This window comes from Wasmannia auropunctata, unplaced genomic scaffold, assembly GCF_000956235.1.
Source record: "Wasmannia auropunctata unplaced genomic scaffold, wasmannia.A_1.0 LD336106.1, whole genome shotgun sequence".
Taxonomy (NCBI): domain Eukaryota; kingdom Metazoa; phylum Arthropoda; class Insecta; order Hymenoptera; family Formicidae; genus Wasmannia; species Wasmannia auropunctata.
The window spans coordinates 9,405,489-9,427,154 of NW_012026784.1; the positions used below are offsets into that span (position 1 = coordinate 9,405,489).

At 42.3% G+C, this 21,666-nt stretch overlaps 3 protein-coding genes across 3 annotated transcripts; 1 reads left to right on the forward strand and 2 right to left on the reverse strand.

Moving 5' to 3' along the window:
* Positions 1 to 517: 517 nt before the first annotated feature.
* Positions 518 to 13,854, reverse strand: LOC105456096 (ubiquitin carboxyl-terminal hydrolase 31-like). Its single transcript, XM_011699892.1, has 4 exons — positions 12,817 to 13,854; positions 3,192 to 3,565; positions 1,507 to 2,923; positions 518 to 1,367 (listed from the first exon to the last, which is right to left on the reverse strand). Exons 1-4 carry the CDS (start codon positions 13,831 to 13,833, stop codon positions 1,245 to 1,247), a joined length of 2,931 nt encoding a protein of 976 aa, XP_011698194.1. The 5' UTR covers positions 13,834 to 13,854; the 3' UTR covers positions 518 to 1,244.
* An 816-nt stretch (positions 13,855 to 14,670) lies between these two features.
* On the forward strand, positions 14,671 to 18,075 carry LOC105456105. Its single transcript, XM_011699919.1, has 6 exons — positions 14,671 to 15,053; positions 15,504 to 15,774; positions 16,378 to 16,513; positions 16,595 to 16,785; positions 16,979 to 17,122; positions 17,190 to 18,075. Exons 1-6 carry the CDS (start codon positions 14,887 to 14,889, stop codon positions 17,379 to 17,381), a joined length of 1,101 nt encoding a protein of 366 aa, XP_011698221.1. The 5' UTR covers positions 14,671 to 14,886; the 3' UTR covers positions 17,382 to 18,075.
* LOC105456101 (major royal jelly protein 1) lies at positions 17,751 to 20,983 on the reverse strand. The gene is given in 7 exon segments (XM_011699906.1): positions 17,751 to 18,821; positions 19,062 to 19,205; positions 19,208 to 19,240; positions 19,243 to 19,296; positions 19,299 to 19,485; positions 19,913 to 20,461; positions 20,880 to 20,983. Coding segments are annotated over 6 exon segments (1,149 nt in total). The 5' UTR covers positions 20,417 to 20,461; positions 20,880 to 20,983; the 3' UTR covers positions 17,751 to 18,594.
* Between the last annotated feature and the right edge of the window lie 683 nt (positions 20,984 to 21,666).

The window sequence follows — 21,666 nt, forward strand, 5'->3', positions numbered from 1 at the left end:
AATTTGTCTTGTGTTCTCCGTTACGTAGAAAAGCCGCTCTCTGAAATTGATCGCTTCTCTCTCTTTTTTACGCATTAAATAGAGCGCTGTGTGTCCGCACAGTCGTTGGAAGAACTTGACTGTAGGCTGTGTATATAAACTATAACTCTCACAGATGTTTCCTAAAACGAGATGTCTAAATCAGATGAGGATATTGCGAAATTATAATGTTACACAAAATCGGTGGCTCTCGCAAAAAAAAAAAAACAGTCTCGATATCTAAAATAAAACGCTTGTGAGTAATACGTATGATTAATATGCTTAATAATGTGACGTGTGTGTCAGTATTAATTACTTAGATAAGGCCACTAGTGGATGATACAGGTATAATATAAATATTACAGTTACAAGCATAGATTCTCAAAGCAACGGTCGAGTAGTTTTACACAGTGTACGTCCAGAAACGATCAGTGGAGAAAACGAGATGTGTGCATTTTTAACGCAGGATTTGTAATGTGTACAAATTTGTTTTTTTTTCTTTTCGTTATTGTCATATACTTTCATTGTAAGATGACACGAGTGACGTTTGCGTTTGACATAATGACGTTATAGACGCGTTGCGACTGCGCTAAATCGCTCCGGAAATATCTTTTTCCCTTCCTCTGGACATAAGTAGAATTTAGATGCCTATTTGAATTGCATTCAAGATATCTAACTGTGTAATATAAACACTAGAGAGGTTTTTTTCCTTTCCTTCTCTTAAGAATATACGCGATTCTTCATGTACTGAGTATAAGATTTGTCTTTCTTTTAAAAAGCTATCTTAGCTGCTATCATATAATACAATCCACGCGAGCTGTATACAAACACGGTAATACAATTACAAAAATTACTAATGCCTCGTATTTCTATTCATCGTTCGAAAGGGCGAGGAGGGGGTGTAGATTTGTTTACACCTCTCGAAATAACATGCGCGAAGAGAAGCACGCCGCTGAAATCCGTCATCCACTTCGGCGTCCATATGAGAAAGCGTTTATATATATATAAATTCGAGGTGAAGGAACGACCTTTCGTCATTTCTCGGCATATCGTCCCCCGTCCAGTAATCGAAAAATAACGGATTTATATACTCTATCGGAATTGTCTCTTTCTTCTTTTTCTTTTTTAATCTCGCCACTCGATGTTGTTCAAACATCACGGCACACCAGGCACTGTACATTGAGCATTGCTCGAGCCAGACCTCTCAGCCTGGCTTATATTGTGTGTTACAACGTGGATTCGTGTATCACCGTTGTATTTGGATCACTGCTAGCAGTCTGAATTATTGCTGGCGGTATGTGTGGCGTCAACGTGATGGATGAAGTCTTTCGCACAGGTTTCGGGGAGGCCTGCAAATCAAATATTTAATGTACAATGAAGATTACTCGATTGACTTACGTTTATCATTTAATGCTGTAAAAAAAAAAACAATCAATCAATTCCTCTGTCATTGATTTGATTTGAGTAATAACGTTGTACTTTACGTACCCATTCTCTTCTGCAAGGCGCTTCGTCGTCTGAGTAGTGATCGATCTGCCCAATATCGGTCTCCGTCGCCGCGTTCCTCTTCTTCGGCTGCAGAGTCGCGTAATTGCCGCATCCTCGGGTGAAGTTGGTCATGTTCTTCTCCTCGACGATCTTCTCCTGGCACAGTATCTCTTGCGATTTACTTTGCTTATTGTTCGTTACGTCACTGGTGCTTTTATTGTTGAAATAAAACGGCGGCATTTTCGACACCCAGTGATCCAGGCCGGAACCAGCCGAGCTCGTCGACGCCGCGGACGAATTTCCCGTGGAGTTATTGGACAGGCCTCTCCGCTGGTAGAACAGCATGTACGCCGCGTTCGTGATCAGATTCGTGTCGTTGACCGATTCCACGCGTGTGTCGTCGAAGCAGTACCACTGCGTATCGTACGGATTTCGGCAAAACGCCGTGTAGTGCCCGCCCTGCAGATCCTGCCCGTGATGATTGCATATCGCGTAGAGATCGTACACATTCTCGTCGTACTTGGGAATATTGTGCTGCCGCGGCCGCGGTTTCTTCCAGGGCGACCAGCCGAGACCGCCCAAACTGGTGACGTTGTTATGCGTCGCCTGAACACCGTTGTGAGCGAGATGTGGCGTCATGTCGAAGCCGTACAAGGGAAAGTCCACCAGCATCGTCAGCTTGGACGTGGACCGTTGCTTGGACTGCTGACGAAATCTTTTCAAGTGTATAACCAATATGTCGGGCAACGACCAGAGACCCAGCTTTTTTACAACTTCTTGCTTCTTGTTGCAGTAGGGACAGTGCCACGCGTCCTCCGCGCCCAGTATCTCCGCCCGCGTGTACAGATCGAAACATTCCTCCAGGGTGACCGCGCCGCCCAGTTCGGAATTGGTTTTTAACTGCTTCACGCTGGCGTGCTCCTCGATCTGGTCGCTGTCGTCCTGTATAATATTGCATTTGGTGGCCTCGTCCCACTCGAGTATCAGCTTCACATGTTGCGGACCCGAGTCGTCGGCGCAAAGTGCCAACGCCTGCTCGATCTGCTCCGTGTAAAGCGGATGCTCCACGCAGGGATCGATACAGGGATGCTCGTCCTGAATCGGCGTCGCCGCCGGATCCGCCACGCGGATATTGAAGAGCCCCGGGCTTTGGCTGGTTGTAAGAACGTCATCCGCCAGCGTGCTGTGCATCTCCTTCAGCAGAAGCTTCTGCAGATCCTCGTAGGAAGTCTCGCGTGACACCTGCATCGTGTACGGGCTGCCGAAACGTTGCCTGAGATCCCCCTTCACGAGAACGTTGATCCAAACCAACAAGATATACGCTTGCTCCGTAGGCTCCTTCAATTGGGGCAGCTCAATGCAGTAAAGCGGATCGTTTTCCATAATCACGGATAGAGGCTGACAGTCGGAGAAGGTTCTGCGGAGAAAATAAAGGAGAGATCATTTTTTTTTGTTTCATTATCGCGACCTAAGATACTTAACAGACAATGCAAGCCGATTGAAGACTGCAAGATGAACAAAAACAAAAATTACCAAATTATATCCCCCCATAATTTTGCATTTCCCGTGCTTTCTTTTGCACAGATAAAATTTATTCTCAGCGCTACTAATCGTTTCCCTTTCATCGCTACAGAGTGCAATATACGTTTTTAAAGTTTCTTTTTGCTTTTTAATCGCAATTTAACCTGTGAAATCCTTCGTCGTGGATCTCGGTCAGTAGCATGTGATTCTCGTCTACCCCGGTGTCGCTGGCCAGGATTTCTCGGAGCTCCCTCACGTTGGCCGCCTGATTCACGCTCACGCCGATCTTGACCTGCCGCGGCTGCTGCGATGTGTAGAGAACGTTCACGTAGAGATTCATCTGCCGATGATTCTGCGGCACCGGCACCGACACGCACAGGAAGGGGTCGAAGGTGTTCGACTGCCGGTGGCATCTCGGACAAGTCAGACTAGACCGGAACTGCGCTTGAAATACGGCGTGTACGAAGGAGTTGTTACACCGCACGTGATTCGCAAGCGTTTCAGCGGCGACGATGTCGTCGGGTCTGCCGAATGAGTTCTGCGAATGGAAAAACGAATTAGAGCGTGGTAAACGGCAGATAAAAATATATATATATATATATATTTACGATTATATATATATATATATATATATATATATATATATATACACAATTCGTGAAAATAGGATGAAATTGCTTCATATAACGATACCCCGTCTAGTTTTATTATTCAACAAGCAAATGCATCAACCTGTGACAAACCGAGCTCTCTTTCTCTCTCTTTACTTTTTTTTTCGCGGCTCTACTTTGCGGTTTATGTAATCCAGCGAAAATGGATTTGAGGTGAGGTTGTCTGCCGCCGACGCGAAGCCGTACGGTACCGAATGCGCGTTCCTCGCCGGAGTGCGAATTCCGGAGCGAGGGGTCCGCGGCCGCCCTCCTTCCGCGGCGGCTCCGATGTTAACGCGAAACTCGGTTATCGCTCAAAGCACATAACGACAATCATCCGTAACGCGTCCGCGCTCTATTAATAGATCGCCGCCGTCGCAGCCGCCAGCTCGGCAGCTCCTTTTTTCCCTTCCGCCGAGAGGAGGAAGATCGCGGGAGGAGCAACATCGGGAGGAAGAGCCGAACGCGCTAACGAACTCCGCGCGGCTTCGGCACAATTGTCGCCGATACGCTAAAACGCCGTGCGCTCGTTATAACGTAAGCCGTTGCACTTAGCGACCGAACGTCAGGATCCGATGCACCGATTGGCACGATCGAGACAAACGGCATGCAGAGGTTCCCCTCGCTTTATTCAACTCGAACTCGCCGGAAGTCCGCACAGATGCGAAGTCTTAACGTAATCTATATAAAACTGCAATATTATTATATATATATATATATATATATATATATATATATAGAATCGGAGCGATAAGATACGATAATGATGTCGCTATTCAATATAGAGCGTAGCTGAACGATACGATCGAGTGATGACATAATTCGACGTGTGGAAGCCTGCCGCTGCCGCATTCCGATGTTTTATCAACTAGATCGAGTACCGCGCGTCGCTCGCGTGTAAACATTTATTTCACAGATACCCCGAGTGGTCGGTTCCGGCCGAATAAATTAACAAAATGTTGCCCGAGAATTAGCCGCGAGGGAGGATTTGTTGAGAGACCCCTCCGCAGTTTTGTTGCCGAATGCGCGATTTCGCTCTTTGCATTCCGCCTGGTTTCAGCCTGGTTTCAATCCGCCATGGCATAGATACGATCTCCTCTTAATGGGATAATAAATATCGAGGTTGTGCGTTTTCGCGTAGCCTTCTTCTCGGTCGCAGACGCGCGACTTCACGGAGAGCAGCCGCGGCACGAGATAGAATCCGTGCGAGGTAGCGGTACACGCGCGCGGCATTCCCAGCGGCACTGTGGTAAAACTTTATTGCCTGCAACTATTCGAACTTGCCGGCAAGTATAGCGCACATCGTGTAAGATATAGTAGTCTATTATTGACCAGCCATTCGCACATTGTACGTCTATTTCGTCACCGTAAATGGGGATATAACAATCCTTGAAAGGAAGATCGATCGCCGTCGAGTTTGCAAATATCCGACGTTTCTATAAACGATGTAATTTCCCAATAAGATCGTGTAAAATTGAAGCAAATTGAAGAAATGACTAAAGAGAGACATAAATGAGAAACTAGACAAAATAATAACAAGTGAAGAGAATTAGTGATGAACGTATAGAATGAATACTTATTGACATTTTTGTTTCAACGAGCGGGCGAGGTATCCTCATAATAAAAGCATAAAGGTGAAATGTATAAAATTCGCAGAAATTATTATTAGATCGCGATCCCGGCGCGACGATCGAGAACGTCGATATTAATTTATCCCGCGATAAAATAAAATGTTTCAAAAGTCATATTGTGCAGTAGGGGGGAGGGGCGGAGAATTCAACTATCGGACTCGCGACAAAACTCGTCCATTATGTAACGTAAAAGCTTCGACATAATATCCGATAAGTGCCAATGCGAGATCGCGCTGAAATGTTACGTAATACCAGCGAGCGACATATTTCAATAATGAAACGTACCGGTGACCCTCGTTAACGCGGAACGTTAGCGACCCGACACGCAGAGCTCCGGCGGGCGCGGCGGGCGGTGCCGTGCGCGCGCGCAGGCTCGCGCTTACCGAAGCCGTGTAATTTGTAACACGCGATGAAAAAAAAAAAAAAAAATCGCGGAAAATGGGATAATCATCTCGGAGTGATCGCGCAGGATGTATCAGCGATCCGGTTGCCGGAAGTAATTTCCGATGCGTATATACTGGGCTCGGAACGGCTCGGCGCTCACAATTGGCCAATGTCACGCCGGTGCACGTGCACTCGTCTCGTAATACCGTCGTTACATTCGCGCGTATTACCGGTGCGCCGCGCCGGTATAACCCGGCGTGTCGGAATATCCGACCCTGCCCGGCGATCTTCCTAAAAGGATTCCGCTAATAGATCCAGCCGGAGAATGCATTAGAAACGCTCTTCGATCTGTTTAGCGCGACCGCGTTCTCGCAATAAGGAGCGAGTTACTTATTGACGCATTACGAGATAGATATCGAATGATGCCGGCGCGATACGAGCGATTGCGGGTTTTTACATTTTTCTTCATCCCGCGACACACTGCATGATGCTTCCCGTAAAATCGCACTTCAATTTTCCAACTGATTTGCGAGATTCTCTCTTGATCGCGATGTAAATTCGTTTCATACTTCAACACGACATAATATTATGTTACATTTATTTAATTCACTTCGTATAGAACGTGAAAGCGCAAAGCTGAAATTTTACATCGATTCGATTTAGACATCGTGGTAGAAACTTTGCTTGGCATATTTTCCTCGAGGAGCATACTTTCTCGTAAAGTTAGTCGCACAATTTGTGACTGCTTCGTAAAAAATCAGAAGAACCGGATAAGTCGCGTGTCACAAATTCCACTTGTCGATTTCCATCGGCGCAGTGAGTCATATGAACAAACAAAAGAATAAAATAAAACGGCTAAGTACAGAGAAGAATATCTGTTTTAAAATAAGAGCACACTAACGCATCTTCCGATTTCACAACAATCTTTCGTTTTTATCGCGATTGATTTATATTTGAAAGCGCTTACTGATAATCATCAACGTAGATAGACGACTTTATTACTCAACAGACATAATGTACGAAATTATAAATTATATACATGCGCTATTTAGAAATACATATGCGTTACAAAAATGAATAACTCTAAGTTATTCATTATATTTAACCATGCGATTCAGCTGAATATACATTAGAAATGTTTAAAACGTATACATTCCGTTTTGAAAACAAACATAACGTGCTCCTTCGGATACGAGATATTTCAATACTATCGCTGTTATTTAAAAAAAGAAAATGTTTCCACTTTGAACGTAAGCGAACGCTTTTACACAGTTCTTTCACGAAATAAAAACAAAACATTCCTCTCTCTCTCTCCCTCTCTTTGTTCAATTACTTCATATCGTTATATTTACCGAGAAAAAGATGTATGATTTACGTTAACGATACATTGTCATGGTTTGTAATAAGATACCATTATGTACGTACATATGATTACTGGGAAAATCAAAAGTTTTGTCTCAACAATTTTATTATAAGAAATTAAATCTGTCTCTCTCCCCTCTCTCTTCATTAAGATACAAAACAAGAAGATTGAATCTATTCTCTCGTGCGTAGGTTATTTTCCTTAGTAAGAGATATCAATAAATATAGAGTGCCACTTGATACGTCCAATGCGATAAAAGTTCGCGGTATGCGATTCCCCGACACAAAAAGCGATCTTTCTTCCCGTCACGGATTTGTTTACGCGACGCTCACGTGAGCCGCGTCGATTGCCCGCGATTCACGGCCAGTGATGCAATATTTTTGAATGCGTGCACGCGCATACGTGCGTGCGTAACCCGGCCCCATCGACGCGTGGAATTCGAAATATGCGCATGAACAACGCTATTCTTCCTTTTTTTTTTTGGTCTATTTTACAGTTCACGTTCGTCCAGTTTACATTCGTGCGCATACGAAGCGCAGGAGATGGAAAAAACGAGTCACGCAAGGATGGATGGGCGCAACTTTTCATTTTTTTCGCATCTGCGTCGCTCTCGGACGGATTCTACGCTATAAATATCGTTACGTAAATATTTTGCTAACAATTACGTTAACCCCCCTCCCCCCTCCTCTTGCGGTAGAAAACGAGTTATACATTCATACTATCCGTATCGGATACATGCAACTCGCTCATCTCTTCTCGAACAGGAGTCTGGAACTGACTATTGACATTTGAAGTAACCGGTTTTTGCGAAGGTATAGAACATTTCGCTGCATTCGCGGTCACAATGGGATCGACTGAGATTAGACTGCAGATCACATTATGGGCAACATAGAGGATTACGTTCTCCTCTTTGTGACATAATTCAAATTCGATGAGAAGACTGAAACTATAATTCACATCAAAATACTAATTATTCATGTGCATTACGTTTTATCCGATTACGTTATTGCCACAGATTATTCGGAATAAATAATTAAAGCTAATAATGGGCAAATTGGAAGGGATTCGTCGCCTGCATCATTAACTCCATCTCCAAAATACACTACGGCACTTTGTAGACGGAGTGCACATGTGCTCCGATTGCACAGAGCTATCTGACAAGAGACCGGCGGCGGGCCCGAAGTGCGAAACGCGCCGGCGCCGGATGACAGCAGTTAGCCCACATATATGCGCCGTAATTCGCGAAAAAGCGCACGGCGCGGCGCGAGACTGATAACTGGATCTCCGTGGCCCCGTTCAAGGCCGGTCCTCGTTTACGGTACCGCGGGCTCCCCGTCGGTATACCGTGCGCTCGACTCCGATTTTCCTCGCGTTCGACTTCGCGTCGCGTCACGTCGCGCGTCGCGACGCGACGATCCGCTCGCGCGAAATGTGTGTCGCGCGCCCGCGCCGGTTATTGCGGGGTGCGATACGGTTTCTCGGAGCTGCAGAGAGACAACTCGGAGCGAGAATTCACTTAGACATCAGGTGCAACGCCGTCTCCGCTCGAGATCGCGGGGAGATCTAAAAATCGAGAGCGGCGCGATAAAAATGCGATGACGTGGCTTCGATATTAATAGCTGTTTTGTATTCGCCGATAATCGAGCACGTTTTGTCGCGAGTCGTAACTTCGCAGAAATGACATGTTTAATAAGCGACACGAGGTTTATTGATACCCAATTCGAACGATCGGGCGGTTTCGGTGTTGTTATGCGGGCCCTCCCCCTTATCTTTGCTAACTCAGCAAACGATTTGAACCGCAGCCGAAAGGCGAGCGATAAGATAACAGCGGGAGATGAATAATCGCGCACGAAGATGAAGTAGGTACAAAGGCATATCTCGAGTGCATTTAAAAACCTCGACTATTTACATATAATTTACGGAGCACAGTAACGGTCTAACACCGTTATCTCGCTGTTCCTTCGCTGTAAAAAGCAGTTTTGACCAGATTATCGAGTTTACGATTGTCCTTATCGTCGTCTTGTGCTTGGAAGTCGAGTCGGAGTTCTTAAATTATATTACTCGCCGTTCAGTTATTTGTAATGTCAAGCGTTAACATTACGAAGAAGAAATGTGACATCGCCGAGTATCGAGTACGATATTTTTCCGTGATATAAGCGATAACGATTGATAATTGTGACGTTTTCGTGACATATATTAAATCGGTAATGATAAATAATTGATACAGTCGTCGCGTTTAATCTAAACGATTTCATAACACGCTTTAAAAAAATAAGATTATCAGCTGTAAAATTTTACAACGATCATCCGCTTCATTATATTTTCTCGGACCATTTAACCATTATTTCCTCGACTCATTTTTGCGTCGACAATCGCGTCCGGACACTCAGAATTCAAGCGCTCTCGAGGGAAACCGCGATTCTCTCGTGTGACATACATTTTTGGGCTGAACTCCTTTTCTCTCTCGTTTCTTTTTTTTTTAACCCCGCGACATTTCAATCTCTCGCGCCGTCGTCCACCTTGGGATCTCGTAATTGAAAACCGTAGAACGTATTTTCGAACGTGAAGCAAATTCGGGTTAAGGCCTCGACTGTCTGGCCGTTTGTCGATTGGCTCTCGTTTCGCGTTCGAAGCAATAAATAAAAAATGAAACGAAGCTTATCGCGCCCCGCTCGGTTCGCGTTTGTAATCATCGAACTTTATTTTTCAAAGCAAAGCTCCGAAAACAACACACTTGTTGCCAACAATCGAACTGGAACCACTAAAGAGAGAAATTTTCATATTATAATATATTGCGTTCTTCGTACATATACACATTCTAAATTATTACACACGGAGAGAATTTTCTTTTAAAATTTACCCTGAAAATCATGTTAATTGGAAGACAATATAGTATTTAGGTAAATTTTACTGTGCACTACAATAAATTTTACTGCGAAATCTTATTGTAGTGCACAGTAAAATTTGCCTAAATACTATATTATCCCATAATTAACATGATTTGCAGGGTAAATTTAAAAAAAAAACCGTGCACGTATCAAAATGATTTATATATTTGTGTTTTTTTTTTACTTCTGATTAATACATAACGTACTCTAAAAATATTTATGTAAAGACCAAAAATTATGTAAAGATTAATACGAAAAGAAAATATTTATGTAAAGACTTCCACTTTCAGAATAATTTCGACACGATAAAATCTGTGCTTTCGTCACTCCCATCAGAGATTACTTTTGAAGTTTCTCGAATCTAAGAAAGTGTTGTCCGAACTTTTCTACATTTTATTACCCTCTTCTGTTATAAATATCAATCCCTTTTACGTTCTTACGTTCCTTCCCTCTATCTTTCTTTTTTCTAATATTTTACTCTTTCTATTTTCTTTACTGCAGGTTAAAAATGCAAAACGAAAACTTTATAGCGTAAAGACTTAAAACTCGCGGAGCATCTAAAAGATTTAAGATGTTAGAGCAGACGCATTGGCGGAGGAGGGTATATCGGGCAAAACCCGGGAGAGGGAGGAGGAGAGAGAGGGAATTACAGGAGGCGCCGGTCACAGCATGTGAAATATTTGTCTTCAATTAAGATAAGATCGGCGAGCTCCTTGAGCGAGCTGCTCCTTCCGTTGCCGGGTGTTAATACGGCATTGATTTCGTCTACCTCCCGTTATCGCGTCTCGCGTGCCTTCGACTCTGTTTAAAAGAGACACAGTCCCCGGGGCCGCCGCCGCCGCCGCCGCCGTCGTCACACCGATCGTATCTATATCTCGGCTCGTCCACACACGCTACGCGGCGAAGGTGTCGGGCGAGATGAAGCGAGAAAGGACGTCGGCTCGGCTCGACTCGGCTCGCGTGTCCCGCGGCTTCCGCCAGTCGTCACGCACGCGGGAGATTGTCAGCGTCCGCACCGAGAATATACGCCTCGTGTGCAGTCATGCCTACGCACCGCGTGCGTGCTCGACACTTCGAGCGAAAAGGACAGAGAAATAGGGTGGAAGAGACGATGAGGGGCGGGGGAGGGGGGGGAGGGAGGAGAGAAAGAGCCGCGGCGAACTTTCGTCGAGCGTCTCTCATATGGCTGGCCACGACGATCCAAGGAGAAAGTTTCTTTCGTCGTGGCGCCCCAGAGCTCGACGATTAAGCGGACTACCGAAGAATGTGTTTAATCGCCCTACCGTGCCTGTTATGCGCTTTGAAGTGGAATGCTACCTTAATATTCGATTTAATCGTTCCGCTGGACCTCTCGGATTTTATTGGAGACGATCGGCCGTTATCCCGTGTATGCTTAGAAAGTAATCGATGTGAAATTTATTTCTTTTCATTTATTGTAAGTGGATATACACTGGATATGTACAGACGGATATATCCACATATCTGAAGTAATAAATATTAACCGGTATAGATAACGGAGAGTGGAGATATCAAAATGAGTATAGAGATATATCGAATGACAATTTATTGATAAGTCTCGATAGTGTCGTTTTTCCGGCTAAATCAAGTAGAACTGATTCATCAAGAGCGCGACTCATCGCACTCTTTCTCAAATCAATCGTTTAATAATTTAAATATCTATTACAAACACACGCATTTGCATATTTTAGTAGAATTAATATTAATGCAAATATGTATTTGCATATCAATTTTATACGAGTTAATAAATTTATATCTCTAAACAGATGAATATTAATGTGTTATTATTTTACAGATATTTATATGAATATATTATTTTACGAAAATACATGTCAACGTTAATTAATTTATATATCTACGAAAGCAGTTAACGTAACGATCACCTGGTTTGTATAATAATTGCAAAATTACGTTTCTAAATTGCCAAACCATTTCGAAATGACCGTATAAATATGCAAGCGTTCAAGTTTTAACATTCCCGAGACTCCTAATCTCCTCGCTAGCGCTAAACTGCCTCTTTAACAATATAATTGCCGCGATAAAAGCATCGTATGCCTTACGTATTCAAACGAGTAAGACATCAAACGCTTTCCTTTTAAACGAGCATCTCCATTTGTTATCTCCTCGTCGTGCGGACATCACGGAATACCTAATTTTCATCCGAGGTCAAGACGAGAGCTTGTCTTTTATACGTGGACACAAGACCATCGCGCGCACGTGTGTTGACACCGTCATTCTTGCTTTTCGCGCTCCACGGCCTTACGCTTCGGTATTACTAAAAATACACCCGACGACGCGACCAGCGGCGTTTAAAAATAGAAGAGAGCAACAATACCATTCTCGCGCCGAAAAAAAAGAAGATAATAATTGCCAGACGGCTCCCGCGAATCTCTCGAGATAACATCGGAGTAAAAAAATAAAAAAAAAAAGGGAAAAGTCGAGAGACTAGTCCGACGAGACCATTCCGCATTCCCGTTCCGACGTTAGGCAGTAAACGTCGTTTGCTGGCAGATTTAAAAGGAAAGGCAATCCGGCTAAAGTGGCTCAATTTGAATCAATTAATATTAGGCCAATTAATACTAATCTCGAGAGAGAGATCCCCGTTTGAGGCCTTGGTAACAGAGTTCGATATTCCAAGCGTCTTCGAAAATACAAATCAGGCACGCAGGATCGATTAAACGTCCGAATTGAGGAACGGTAGCTATTCGGGGCTCTCGGCAGGAAGGTATTTCCCCTCTTACACGGGACAGTTTAATCGCCGCGGTAATTCGCGAACGCGCATTCCGCGCGCTCGTCTCGCCGATTATGGCGAAAAGGAAGAGAAAGAGAAGAGAAGACGGTCGGCGCGCGCTCACCTTTATGATCTTGTACTTCTTCTTGGTCGCCTGATTGAGATCCTCGTGCACCTTGTCGAGCAGCCAGAGGAGGAACTCCTGGGCGTCGTGCTGCAGATTGCCGCGGTACTGGCTGCCGTACTTGTCGACGACGCTCTTGAACGCGGTGCTCATCTCCGGGTCGTACTGGCAGCTCCAGATCGCCTTGAGGAGCAGCGCGAGCTGCTCGGTGATCTCGCCCTTGGTGCCATACTTCTTCGAGTTGAGCTTGTTGCGGCGCGACAGGTCGACCTTGTACTGGTCGAGGACGAAGTACTCGGCGAGGATGTCGGTGTGCGAGAGGCACTGCAGCACGGCGTTCATGAAGCACGTGTTGCCGTGATTGCGTAGGCCTATGACACCCGGCACACGATCGGGCGGTATGTGCGCCGGTCGCGGCGGCGGTACCCTGATGTCGCCCGCGCTCGAGCCGAGATCGTCGCTGCCGCCGCCGCCGCTGCAACGCTGATGATGGATCATCGCGGCGGACTTGTGGCTCTGGGCGCCCACGTTCGACATGTGCCGCACCATCTTGTTGATGAACTTCTTCCAGGAGGGCCGGCGGAACACCTTCTTGCCGCACGGCCGCTCCTGGCAGTCCTGATTGCCGCCGCCGCCGCCGCCGGTCTGCTGGCCGCCCTGGTGACCGCCATGCAGCCGCCCCGTCGCGCTCTGCCGCTGCTGCTGCGACGACGGCGGCTGCACGCCGCCGTCCGCGTGACGAGCGTTGTTGTTCCTGGCGTTGTTCTCTCTGGCGCTCGGCGCGCCGTTGTTCGCGTCCCTCGAGTCCCCGTGGGTCTGCTGCTGTTGCTGCTTCGGACGTCGCCGCGACATCCTGCTGCTGGTACTTTGAAACGGGTTTCTCGGCAGTGTAAAGGTGCGCTTGAGCCGCGTGGCGCCGCGCGGCTCCGCGGGTTTAACCTCTTCCTCCACGCCCAGCTCGCCCTCGGACACTGATTTCATCACCGACGTGCCGCGATCGGTTCTCGCGGCTTTCATCGCCAGCCGCACCTCGCTGGCTGGCTGGCTGGTTGGCTCGCTCGCTCGTTCGTTCGCTCGCTCGCTGACTGGCTGGCTGGCTGCAGGCTAGCTGGGTGGCTGGTCGGATGCTTTGACTGCAGCGCGCGCGAATCTGCTCGGCGTGTAGGCGGTCGAGAATCGGCCGTCGCCGACGGTCACATCACGTCCCGGGTGTCGGTGTTACCTCGACCGCGACGTGGACGAGGCTGACAACGGCGACAGCGACGGTGACGACGACGTTGTCGCGGGACGTTGACGCGGTCGACGCAGGAAGCGACGCGTACGCGGCAACCGCACGTCCCGTACGCGCCTACGCGGAACCGCAACCGCAGCCGCAGCCGAACGTAGTCGGACGTCACGCAACACCACGCACCGCCACGGAAACTTCACCACGGCAGCCATCGGCGGCCATTTGCCGCGCGTATCACGGGCTTCCACGATTTCACACGACGCCTCGGCCATAAACCATCGTCGGCTGGCGACATCGGTGACCGGTCGGGGAGACACGCGACCGCCGCGACATCTCAAACTCAACATCACTTTGGTGCAAACTATTTCAATTACCATCAGTCTATAAAGCAGGAAATGATAAAAGTTAATAATTTTGTGAAATTTTTTTATTTTAACTCACAGTGTGTGAAATTAAAATTATATTGATATTTGAGGAAAAACGATTCCAAATTGGTAAAAAAATGTGCTATAAAAAATAGGTCTTTCGTAATCATATATATATCACTCCATTTTATTATTTTTCAAAAATAAAACTTATACGAAAAATTATTTTTGAAAAATTGTTTTTATTTAACACTTATTATTGTTGCAATGATATGAAGAGAGTGTAAAAAACGTTAAACACTTGTTAATTGGCAAAGATTTGCGAGCGAGTTACTAATTTTTAGTTGGATATGATTAAAAACTCGTTGTCAGCAATTGGACTTCCCTTGCTGACGATGCGTTTCAGCGAAAGCAATATCGTTCAATCGTTCAATCGATCCAAGCCATATCATATCCGTTTCTATCGTCATTTTCATTATGATCAGTTCGGAAAAGACCCGCTTTATTCTTCGAATTAGTGTGTTTTATCTTCTTTTAATTGATGTTTCATACTCCTGGAATTTAACGTCGTTAATCATTTCGGACGATGTTTTAATATGGAGATTCGCCGTGTGGAGAAGTCGCGCTTTTCTGGCCATTCCCAGGTAGGCAAATAATTATAATAATAACAATGTGAATGTAACAATTCGCGACCCGTGTCATACAATGTATAATATATGTACAATAATCAAATATGTTGTAATTAATTAATTAATTTTAAAATAAGAAAATATTCTATAATACTATCGATTTTTCAAAATTCTGAAACCACTGAATTCGATATTTAAATATTTCTTCTACATATTTGTAAAAAAATGTATAAATTTTATTATCTTTCCACTCAATTTCTTATTAATAGTTTTAAAATGGTAATCAGCTACGAAGTGTGAAAAATATGCACACAGTATAAAACGTTAATTAATAAATATGATTTATTACGTGTGCAATCAATGCATTTATTTTGAGCGAAGTTAAAAAAAAATTTTTCTCTCAATGAAAAATTGAAGTTTACATTCTTAAATATATTATTGCAAGTGTATGTATGTACATATCAGATCGGCAAATGAAATGGAAGAAGAATGGAAGCCAACTCTGGTAGAAGTTTCTTGGCCTGAAATTAATTTGCCATTAAATGTTGCAAACGCAGCAATCTCCCCAAAGGTTTTCCCTAAGGACGGATCGTCAAAGCGCGATTATGAAACTCTTGTATCCGTAACTGGATTAGACGTAGACGCTCGAGGACGATTATGGGTTCTGGACGCACCCGATAGACATGATCGTTGGCCTCGACTCGTCATTTACGACTTGAAACGAAACGACCGATTGGTATCTATTAAACTAAACATTTTCTCTCAATTCTATAGGCTTATCTACACTTACTTATTAGTGTATTACAATAATAATATATACGTTAATGTATTAATATAATTTTCTTAATTCCTAGGCTTATCTACATTATTCATTAATGTATTATTATAACACATACATTAATTGTATTAATATAATTACATTTTCTTTCAATTCTAGGCTTGTATACATTAATTAATCTGCGAGATGAAAATTTCAATTCATTAGCACTTTTCGGAAACTTCTGCTTTCGTTTCAATTTAACGTTTGTATTTTACAATTTAACAAACAAATAAATTTTTATTTTACGATCCACTCTACGATGTTTGGCATTTTTCACGGAAAGAAATTCATCCAAAAATATTTTTATATTTTTAACATTATGTATATGTATATATAATTTTTTTTGTATTTTTAGCAAAGTTATGAAAATATTTTTGATTGGATTTGAAAGATCTGCATAGTCTGCGTGTAAAACAACTTTAAAATTGTCATTTAATCTTCTTCAAATTTAGATTTTATTTCTAAAGATGAATAAATATTTAAATAATAACTCTATTTATTAACCAAAAATGTTTAAAGGTGTCATCCGCTGAGCTGACTAAAGTGTCTTCAAAGCAACTGAGATCTCTTGTGATTGATCCGTTTGAAGATCAATGGGGATTTCGTGGCTATATCGGGGATGCCGGTGACGAAACGATCGTTGTTTATAGTTCGGGTAATTTACTTACTGCCGAAGAAAGTTTGTATGAGCATTATTACACTCTTTTCTATGTCGATTGCGATATACGAATTCCAGGATTACGCAAGTGGTGGAAATTGAGAATGTTACACGGATCCGAAATTCCACGCGTACAATCCACCGACCTTGCTGTTTCTTCGAGGAATTCGATCTTGTACATGACAGGACATAATTCGCATGATCTGTTTGGCATCAATCTGAAGAGAATTAGTACGGATAAACTATTACGGACAGCGTCATCACCGCGCGTATGTGCTATAAGTCTAGATATTTTTCGTTATTATTCATCGGATTGACTGATCTACGTATCTGCATTAAATCGGCAATTTTTTATAGTAATTAAAAAATAAGAATACAGACATGTGTAATTTTCCATTGTCTGCATTTTTAAAGATAATCCTGACGTTGTTTCGCTTTTTAAGTCGTATTATATTGTTTCAGGAAGTACAAAATGTAACAGTGACTTGGCTTGGGAAGAAATTAGGCTCTTCCGTAGGGCTGTTCGGCGATTTAAAAGACGGTCTGCACTATTTTATGACTTCAGAGAGAGCCAGCGTGCGATGGGACACTAAGCTTCCTTTGAACGTAAATTATTTAATTCAATCCCCTCTAAAAGCCACATTGCGAATAATTGATTGATCTGTCCTTTCAGGCGCAGAGTCATTCGGTCCTGGTACAAAACGATGACGTCCCGTGCATAACCGATTACATAATGGATGCGCGAAGAAACGTATGGGGCCTAGTGAATTCGAAATGTCCCGGTGCAACGAAGAAAAATACTTCGAGCAATTCGAAACTTAAATCTAGAACGATTAAAATACCAAAGTACTCTTTCGTATTGTAGTGCGAAATAGTATTAATTTTAATAAAACACTCGAAAATTCCTCAAAGAATTATGTCTTCATTTTTTAGTCGATCTTAATTTTCTCGTGTGAATATCATTATTTATTACAACTTATTACATTTCAATCAATATTTAAATTAAAAAATTCTACTAAAGTTTGAAATTAATTGAAGAATTTAATTTCATTGTCTAGTCTCATTTTGTGGTTTAACTTATTGTTAGTTTGATTACAAATCAGCAATAAAGAATGAATTCAGCTAATAAAAAGAAAAACATCCTACGGTTTTAAGACGTCAAAAATGAAACTAGCTCTACGTATCTCTACGTATACATGGGTTACATAAGTTAGAACATGTCTCCGTATATATACGTTTACATAAGCTTGGCGTTTATTAGCCGTTTGGTCACACTTACATAATAATTACAGATATTATGATCAATTATACATATTTCGTCAATAAATCACTTTTTTCGATTGTTGAGCAGTTGAATAATTGTAAGATTTTAAAATTTGCCTTGAAAACCGGCAGTTACGTGCCGGCAATATCGATTTAAACATCGATAGAAATTTTCTACACTGGTCAACTCGTCCAAATATGCAATCTTAGAGTATAATAGGTGAATTCTCTGTGTCAGTCACAATAACATTAATTGTGGCAAAAGTAATCATTGTCAATTATCAATTCTAATTATCTATATGCAATTAAAAGAAATGTTCCAACGCTCACATTAATCGACATAATATTCGTAAATTAAACTTGCTATCTACGAGGATCAAGGCGCAAGATGCTGCCGGTTACATGACTAGATCAGCGACAAAATAGAATTTGATCTTCCTATCTCTCTTTTTTTTTTTTAATTTAAACGGCAACCGAATACTTTACTTAATGGAATAATTAATGTCGCATATATTAAGAAACGTTGTATGTTTTGATAATCATCACTTTGCCGCAAAGAAATTTGATTGTTCGATTTGTAGAAGTAGAAACTATACTCTAAATAGATTTTTGCTAAATTTAGATGCTGTGAATAATGGAAAAATGTACTTTATACTAATCGTCGTATCTCCATTGCTCGTTGTTTCTCATGTATCTGAATGCATCGAAACGTGAAATAAAATTTCTAAAATTACCAATTTCAGTTCCTGCTTGTGAGTTTTCGAATTATATAATAAAAGATCGCTCTATATAATTCTCGTCATATCGAATGGTTCCTAGTCGTCGCAAGACTTGACCAAGGGATGAATGCTCACGGAGGCGCCCGAGCAGCTCACGGTGTTCTGTATATAATCCTGGAAGTTGCTCTCGATCACCCACATGAGTCTCTTGTAACCAGGTACCACTTGAGTCGGCAAACGGCAGCAGTTGGCCTTCTGCACTAGGAGGAAGTTCTCCGGAACGAAGGGTGTCTCGGTGTTCCACATGTAAATAGTGGAATCGCCTAAAAATAAATCATCCTTCTTTATTTGATGCCAAAGGATTAAAGTAATTATCGCAAATTTTTTAAAACTGTGATTTGCTGCACAGAGAGTAGTAACGCAAATTATTTTCCCTCATTCTGAGAAACGTAGGAAAAATCTGTAAAACTGTTCAATTATTTTTTTTACGTTTTATGGCTTTATGAAAGAAAGAATCTCAGATACTGCGATAAGAATCGATGCATATTGATCACAGAACTTACCCTTATTTCTGAAGAAAATGCCGCAGCCATTGTCGGATCCGAGGAGAACGATCTTGTTTTGCTTCCGCCCGACCTCCACGACCGCTCCTTGAGTGAGGCCCTGTCTCAGATTCTCGGCCTTGATGGCGAAGAGTTTGTTGGATCCCAGATAAGAGAAATACAACACCGGACCGTCGCTGTTCTTCACCAGCGTCGAGTAGAGGACGTCTCTCCGTTGGACTCCGGTGGTGACGGCGTTCGGAAGGATCACTCGGTATCCTTTCTCCGCGGTGACATTGTAAACGATAATGGCTTTGGAGGCGGCGTCGGTTACGTATACGTATACCTGGCCGTCGTCCGCATAGTCGACCGACAGATATTGCAGACGAGGACATTCGGTTTCATCCGTGGACACCAAGTTACTCAAATCGATCACCTTCACGACCTGCGGGACACCATGTCTCAACATGAATCATTTATTTCCAGAGCGATTGTATCTGTACATACTTCAATACATCATCAGTTTTAATGAAACAAGGTAAAATTTGTGATTTTAACAAAATTGTTGAAATCAGAGTTACATGATTTATATCTGAAGATGTTTTTTTTAACTTCCAAGACCTATAGAATTTAAAAAGATTTTTGTTATTAAATATAAATTAAATGTTTCTTCTTTCATCAAACGATTGAAGTTGCCCGAAATAATCATGAGTCACAATCAAGACGTCACAAAGGCAAATGCTGTCGATAGTTTCTTTTCAATTAAAAACAATAGCTAACCGTAATAATTATTACAAAATTATAGTATGCGAATTGTGTGAAAGCTTGGTTTGTAAGTACCTAATTCAACGCTAATTATTAGTTTGTCGTACCTTTCCGGATTTGACGTCAATTCCAACGACCTTCGGGGGACATCTGCGCACCGGTTGCTCCAAAGTGTTTACGATACCAACGTCCAATACCCACACGATCTCTTGGATGTCCAGGACTAGGTCCACCACATTCTGCAGGGCCTGGCAGTTGCCCTCTTCCTGGATCGCCCAGCAGGGGAACGGTGTCACCTTCGGCTCGCAGTCCTTCGTCTTCAACGACAAGACACCCAGGGTGAACGGCACACCCGGCTTGTAGCGCGGCATCGCTATGATCGCATCTTCCCTGTAGATCTGCGCCCTCGTGGCAATGATATTCCTGCGGATGTAACGCCCGCTCGTCTCGTAGATGTTCTTCGTGCTCTGGCATGGCCAATCCAAGCTGAAGCCCGACAAGACGAAGGACAGCTCCGGCATCAATGGCTTCTCCACCTTTTGTTCGCATACCACCGACGATAATCCGCTCGCCAGGATCACCAGGCACAGAGCGCTCCTCGGGATTATCATCCTGCGCTCGTTTCTTATGACACGTTGTAATAATGTCCCGGTGTTCTAGAAACACGTAATAAAAATTTAATTATTGAATTACTCTGAAAAGGGAATATCCTCCAAATGTAAACTTCTGAAATTTCATGTCAAAAGATAGTTACTAAAGTTGATGAAGTTGATAAAAATTAAATCGTTATGAATCTAAATGAATAAATACGTATAGAACACATTTGCTCTTAAATTATACCAATTTAGATTTACGTAAAATTTTTGGAGCATTAAGAAGATGTTATCAAGTTGTATATAATGTATTTTAATTTATGAAATTGTGTGCGTGTGTGTACATGTACATATATATAGTATTTAAAGAGATTTTGTTAAGTATTGTAGTAACAAACAGAATTAGATTAGTCACACTCTAAGCGAGATAATAGTATAAAGTAATAGTAAAATGCGCGGTAAAAAAAATGTGGAAACTTACAAGATTTCGCGTGCAACCAGTTGGGCGAAAATTTTTGAATGTGCGAATCGTTTATACAGCTTTATACTTATATATACGCCGATTGTGAACCGACTGAAATCGTTTACATTTTTATTGTACATTATTGTCTCCTTCTATATTTTGCAACGGCTTTCTTGCTCAAGTTTGACGGAAATTTGTAAAAGGAAAATAACTTCGTGCTGTGCATTTTTCAATGTTATTTATAAATAACGACGAGTTCAGGAAAACACAGAAAGTAGCGTGCTTTGCACAGTAAACCAGGAAATGCAATGTACCAGGAAATTATATCTCGTTTGTTTTATTAACTTATCGCACTTCCGACTTCCGCTCCTAAACGAAAGACTCTATAAATTTCTTTAATACAATCGTTTAATTAATTTATTCTTTTCTTATCCTTTTCCATTTTAATACTTTATTTTATAATTTTTGCTTTCAAATTAATTTTTGTAAGAATTATTACAAACAGAACCATTAAATTCCATTCTTGTTATACTTCTGTGTTATAATTAAGTTTTTTTATATAATTATTTTTTATCTAAAACAAAATTATTCCGTATATTATTTTCATTATTATTTGAAAATTAAAAGTGTAAAGGAATAATAAATGTCTAGAAAATTTTAATACTTTCTATATCTTTCACGTTCTTTTGTGAAAGAACATGCAAACAAACATTATTGTACTTATTTTCAGTATTCCCTTTTTATCTCTATTTTTAGAATTATAACACATTACACTTATAATATGAAACTTTCTTTGCTACTATTT